The 6014-nt window shown below is 46.9% G+C and overlaps 1 protein-coding gene across 1 annotated transcript; it reads left to right on the forward strand.

The window, feature by feature from the left end:
- Window positions 1-1056: 1056 nt before the first annotated feature.
- On the forward strand, window positions 1057-2787 carry HOXB1 (homeobox B1). The gene is made up of 2 exons (XM_034755989.1): window positions 1057-1666; window positions 2384-2787. The coding sequence occupies exons 1-2, from the start codon at window positions 1057-1059 to the stop codon at window positions 2707-2709; spliced, it is 936 nt and encodes a 311-aa protein (XP_034611880.1). The 3' UTR covers window positions 2710-2787.
- The last annotated feature ends 3227 nt before the right edge of the window (window positions 2788-6014 follow it).

Genomic DNA, 6014 nt, shown 5'->3' on the forward strand with positions numbered 1-6014 from the left:
TCTGTTTCCATTATATTAACAGTGGAGTGGTAAGTCTGACTTCAGTTTCCTTCTCTTTGTACCTACCCACAATTTGGACGGTGCCACAAGAAGACCTTGATATAATAAATCAATCAGAAACAGACCAAATTATGTTTGTAACTGAAAAAAAATCAGCTTAAAATCCTGGCATTTATTAAACGCTTTCAAAAGAAACTTCTCGTGTTCTATGATTAAATAGATAGATAGATATTTTCAATTCCAGTCTTCATTTTACTATACTGTGTACTGTGGTGTTTCTCCAACAAAGACATTCTGTCTTTCAAAGTTTATTTCATCCGCTCATTAGAATATTGATTTAATTAAATAGCTTTTACCCTCACTGGTTCTAGACACAAAGCTAGGGTAGTAAGATGAAAGTACAGATGGGTTTGGTTTGATTTTTTAGCCTTTTCATCCAAGCAAACTCCAAACACGTTCGTGCCACTTTGCAGAGAAAGTTTTAAAAGGAAGAAAAGAGCAGATGTATAGTTGAAAAAGTAGTGAAACCTCCCTACCTCTGTCTCTGTCTGTCTCTGTCTCAGATGGAACTGGGGTTGGGGAAAAAAACCTTCTATTTGGGGAAAAAAGTTCTGATGAAGTTGGTCACATCTTATAATTTGGGGGCCCTTTTAACACTTAAAACAGTCTTGAATAATTCTAACTCTCTGCTCCCCCCCCCCCACACACACACTCCCTTCTCTCTTTTAAAGTCTTTGAGGAAAGATTTTGACATATACGTGTTGTTATCAGATTGATGGGCAGGGTTTGATTGAAGTTCCTTTGTCATGCAAATGCCAGGGGCTTGATGGATGAGCGCAGATATCTGACAAACTTCAGGAGGTCTTTGCTCATTGGATTCGTGGCGGACCACGTGGTCCCACCCCCCACCCCACAACCCCCCCTTTCGGAAGGCTCTGGGGGTTCGAAGGCTAGCGATCCATGGATGGAAGTTTTACAGCTTTGACATACTATCTAAAGGTTGTAGGGCAGGCGAAATCCCCCCAAAACAGGTTGACCCTCCTCCATCACTGGCAGATGGACAATACTAGGATGAACTCCTTCTTAGAGTATGCAATTTGTAACCGTGGGACGAGCGCCTACTCACCCAAGGGCTACCATCATTTAGAGCAAGGGACAACCTCCTTTCCTGCTTGCTCAGGTACACCCACCAGTGACAGTTATAATGGAGACGGACGCTTTGTAGTAGCAGGGAGTGCTACCGTGCCAAGCCATCCTACTCAGCCGAACCCAAGCTACCATCACCCCCACCCTTCAGGGCTTGGCCTCCCCTTCTCGGGCTCTGCATCAGCAGGGTACCCGCCCCAAGCCTGCAACCCCAACTACGGGCATCACCAGTTCTACCTCAGCCAGCAGGAAACGGATGGCGTGTATTTCCAATCACCAGGGTACTCTGCCCCCGCTGGATCTAACCTCAGCTCTGGGTCAGACGGCTACTGCCCCGCCGTGTCAGGGTCTGGACAGTACCAACACCACCCCTATGGCCAGGAGCAGCAAGGCTACTTGCAGGGGGCTTACAGCCACCTTTCGTCTGCTTTAAACGAGGACAAAGATCACGCCTGCCCCACCGCCAGCCTCACACAGACCTTCGACTGGATGAAAGTGAAAAGGAATCCTCCCAAAACAGGTGAGTTTGACAACTCGGCGATCGTTTTATTTTAAAGTTTGTGTGTGTGTGGTGTGTGGAGAGCGAGGTGGGGGAAGAAATCTTTTGTGGGTTGGCTATGGGAGAGAGCTTGTCCCCCCAAGTCACAAGGACGGAGCTCAAGGGAGAATGGAACAGATCAACATCATGGCTGCAGTAGAGGTAGATAGAGGTCCTGAAAGCTACGCCTTCTACTGTAGTGATGTAGGGCCGCTGAATTTCTGTGCTAGGCCCAGAGCGATTTAAATCTTGCCTTAAGGAGGGAATGATCGTGGCTTCCGGCCCCTCCAAATCTTCCCCTTCCACTCCCCTATTGTTCAACTTCCTTCCCTAGAACCCCCGTAAATCCCAACCTCCCTCCCCCAGCTTGACAGTTCCATGAAAGTTTCCAGCGAACTGAGAGAACCGTGACTTGCAAAAGCGGACTATTTGGAAGGGCGCAGGTGAGCTGTTCCTCTCAGAAGGGAGGCTTCCGGTGCTGGAGGGACCCGTGCAGGTACAGAGAGCGCTCGGGCCCTGCAGTGGATGGAGCTAAGGGCGAGAAACTGGGCCCGGACGCTGAAGTGGTGAGTGTGGTTGGGTGATGGATGGCTGGAGAGAGAGCGGGAGAGGGCCTCGCTTATCATGCGTCAGCCCTCCCCACTGCTTTAACGCGTTACGCTTTGCTGCTGCTTCCTGTGTGTGTTTGCTCATTAACAGCTAAAGTGGCTGAATATGGACTGGTCGGGCCGCCCAACGCCATCCGGACCAACTTCACCACCAAGCAGCTGACAGAGCTGGAGAAGGAGTTTCACTTTAATAAGTACCTCACCCGGGCCAGGCGAGTGGAAATCGCCGCCACCTTGGAACTCAACGAGACCCAGGTGAAGATCTGGTTCCAGAACCGGAGGATGAAGCAGAAAAAGCGGGAGAAGGAAGGCCTGGCCCCCGCTCCTGCCCCCAGGGCTGCTAAGGAAGTGAGCGAAGCCTCGGACCAGTCCAATTTCACCTCACCTGAGGCCTCTCCCAACTCCGTTTCCTCCTGAAACGGTCCCTTCAAGGCGCAGGAAGGATAAGGCCATCTCCCTGCAAACTAAGCCAAGGCACGCAGCTGGAGGCACGCATATCCAGCCCATATAGACTCCACACTTTCCTACACACACTCCAGGCTGGCCCACACCCCACTCCACTGACTGGTGCCCCGTTGCCGGAGTTGTGATGGTTACATCCCTGTTTGCATTTCTCTGTCCTTCGCTCTGATTTTATGAGCCCGTCCCGTAGGAATAGTTCACTCCAAAAAAGGAGGGGCTGGCTGTGTCTTTAACCTACATTCCTGGCAAGACCCATTTGTCTCAGGGACGTTTCCACCCCAAGTTTGGGGATTGCACTTTCAACCAGAGAAACTTTTGAAACGAATTTAATTATTTCCATTCCAAAAAACAAAAACCCACACCCCACAATGACTTTAGGCTGTAAGAATTCGTTGCTTGATGTAATTGTTTTCCCCCGTGGCCTTTCTTCCCACAGGATTGTAAAAAGTGTTTTCCCCACCCCCACTTTTAAACTTTGTATATCTTGGAGTGAGACTTGCCCTATTAATAAACCAGAGGCCTTTGAGAAAAGAACACAACCCTTTCCCCTCGTTTTGCACTATCGCGGCTTTCCATGTTGTTTAAATGCTTCGTGTTTGTTTTTTTTTATTATTATTATTTGAATGTAGTTTGGATGCTGCCAGCCACACACACAAAATAATGTAGGAAAAGTTTGACCTCCGGGTACTTTTGGGGGGTGATTTTGTTAGCGAGTGTGCCATGCTTCGCGGAACCAGGCTGCAGAGTGGAACCTTGTAAGATATTGGATCGTTCAGTTACATTGCTGGATTCAAATGATATTTATTGTCTATTGTGTTAGCCTTAACTCTTAAAGGAAAGTAGCATCCCCCTCCCCTTTCTCTGAGCCCGAGCGAAATTCTATTTAACAATGGAAAATACAGTGTCATTATTCCCCTCCCCCCCCAAAACAAACTTTTGCATAGACCAACATTAAGAACGTGGAGTTTTTTGTTTCGTTTCGTTTTAAGGAGAAAATTACATCGAACAAAAGCTTATCGGGATTTCCCCTCCCCCCCTTCTGTATTTTGACATGAAACTACCTCATTCTAATAAAGTTTAATTTTTCAGAGTCGAGTCCTCGTGATTGTTAGTTACCTGGAAATATCTTTCGCCCAATCAGTGGGCTGAGTGTGATGGGACGGGGAGGAGAAGGGTGGAAGGTTTCCTAACGCCGCTGAATCTTTCCAACGACTGGCCCGATCCTGCTTCGGTTTTAGATCAAATGGCAAATCTCCCCTTGGCTTCGACAGATGCAGGGTCGGGCCCCGTAGACACCCTTTTACCGCGTCTAAGGGCAAAAGTTAAAGCGAGTGTATTGGGGACCTGCAAAGCGGATCGCTTAACTTCAAGTGGAGGCGTTTGGCATCAAGCAATCAGTTTCTCCTCTGGTCACTTAGAACTAGCGATTTAAAAAAAACAACACGTATTTAATCAGTGAACGATCTCTAAAATGAATAGGAATCTCTCTCTCTCTCTCACACACACACACACACACACACACACACACACACACACACACGCTCTCTAATTGAAGCATACAAATTTCAAGAATTAGACGGTACCCATGTTCTTGAAATAGAAGCATCGACTGGAATTAACAGTGTGTGTGGTGGGGGAAGGGATATTTAAATAAAGAGGGTTTCTGTATGATTGAAAACATGCTTTAAATCGAATCCCCTGGCTTTAGAAGTAAAGTCAAGAGGGGTATTTTTCCCCTTCCCCCGCACGCCCCCAAATGGGGACACCGATCGAGGAATGATTGCTCTCCAAATGAAAAGCAGTAACAGTTACTCCATCACCTTTGGGGGCTAGATCCTGATTCCACAAGGCGATGACACCTCTCCCGTTGACTTCACTGGGCGCAGGATCGGACACTTTATTCTATAATCTTAATATTTCTGGAGGGTCAGAGGTTGGGTGGGGGAGGGGGAAGAGGACCTTTAGCTCTGACCTTTTTACCTCGAAACGCCTCTGGGATTTCTAAACAAGTAAACAGAGAGACTGCCAGGAGAATCTATTGTCCTGGGAAATTTGCAAACCCTCTTTTTTTGGAGGGGGGGGGAGAGGTAAGCAACTTACCAAAGTACCTGTTGTAAATTAAATGTATGGATTTGCCTATATCGATGTCTTAAACGCTGCTCAATGCTGTTTTAAGGAACTGGGCCCAAATCATCGGAGGGTTAAGAGGAAACTTCCCCAGGCAGTGTAACCACCCTCGTCTCCCCTTTCTATTCGGGATCGTGGGGAAATACAGCTTTTATGGGCTTTAAAAAAAAGTTTTCGGAGGTGCAGTTAGTCTAGGGACGGGGCTGGGAAAGGAATACACCAGCTTAAAAGAGAAGGCTTTTTGCTAAAATTAATAACTTGCATATCATCTCCTTTGACAGGGAAAAGAACGCTGAAAGAAAGAAAAAAAAAGAAAAAGAAAGAAAGAAAGAAAGAAAGAAAGAAAGAAAGAAAGAAAGAAAGAAAGAAAGAAAGCTGGATGCNAAGAAAGAAAGAAAGAAAGAAAGAAAGAAAGAAAGAAAGAAAGAAAGCTGGATGCTTTGATAACCCATTTGACTGAAGGAAACTTTCTTTGAAAGTTTCAGAGTAACAGCCGTGTTAGTCTGTATCCGCAAAAAGAAGAACAGGAGTACTTGTGGCACCCTCTAAATGTGTTAGTCTCTAAGGTGCCACAAGTACTCCTGTTCTTCTTTTCTTTGAAAGTGTCCATTTAAGGCCGGGTCTTACTCGTCTAACGTTCGGGCATTTCCACCAGAGAGAAGTCTCGTGTATCTTGCATCTGTTTCGAATCGAAGATGTAATGGAGTGAGTCCCATTTGCCCACAAGGCTGACAGGTGAGAATGGACGTTAGCCGTTCCCACTGGATCAGAGTTGGGCGAGCTCGGGGTCCTGTCCAGGACGGGAAGGCCGATGGAGCTGAGCAGAAAGGACAGGAGGTTACTGATATGTCAGGATGTCGGGCACTACAAAAGCATAGAAAACTCGCATTTAAAACTCAAAGGCAGACCCCGGAAGAGGCCGCAGCGCCTGTGTTGATGTGCCCTTACATATGTAAACCCCTTCCGACCTATTCCCATTTATAAGAGGGTTCGTTTCATCTCCCCCATCCCCTCAATTTCGTCCTTCATTCTCACAGTGGCTTTTAAAAAAATCACCACATACTTTCTTTCGCCCCCCCCCAGATTTCTCACACTTCCTCTTGTTTTTCTGGAAGTTAACAGACAGAAACTCA

This window comes from Trachemys scripta, chromosome 23, assembly GCF_013100865.1.
Source record: "Trachemys scripta elegans isolate TJP31775 chromosome 23, CAS_Tse_1.0, whole genome shotgun sequence".
Taxonomy (NCBI): Eukaryota; Metazoa; Chordata; order Testudines; family Emydidae; genus Trachemys; species Trachemys scripta.

Coding starts and splice junctions, on each gene's coding strand:
- HOXB1 (XM_034755989.1), top strand. CDS start 1,057: ATGGACAATACTAGGATGAACTCCTTCTTAGAGTATGCAATTTGTAAC. Junction 1,667..2,383: donor AAGGAATCCTCCCAAAACAG/GTGAGTTTGACA, acceptor GCTCATTAACAG/CTAAAGTGGCTGAATATGGA.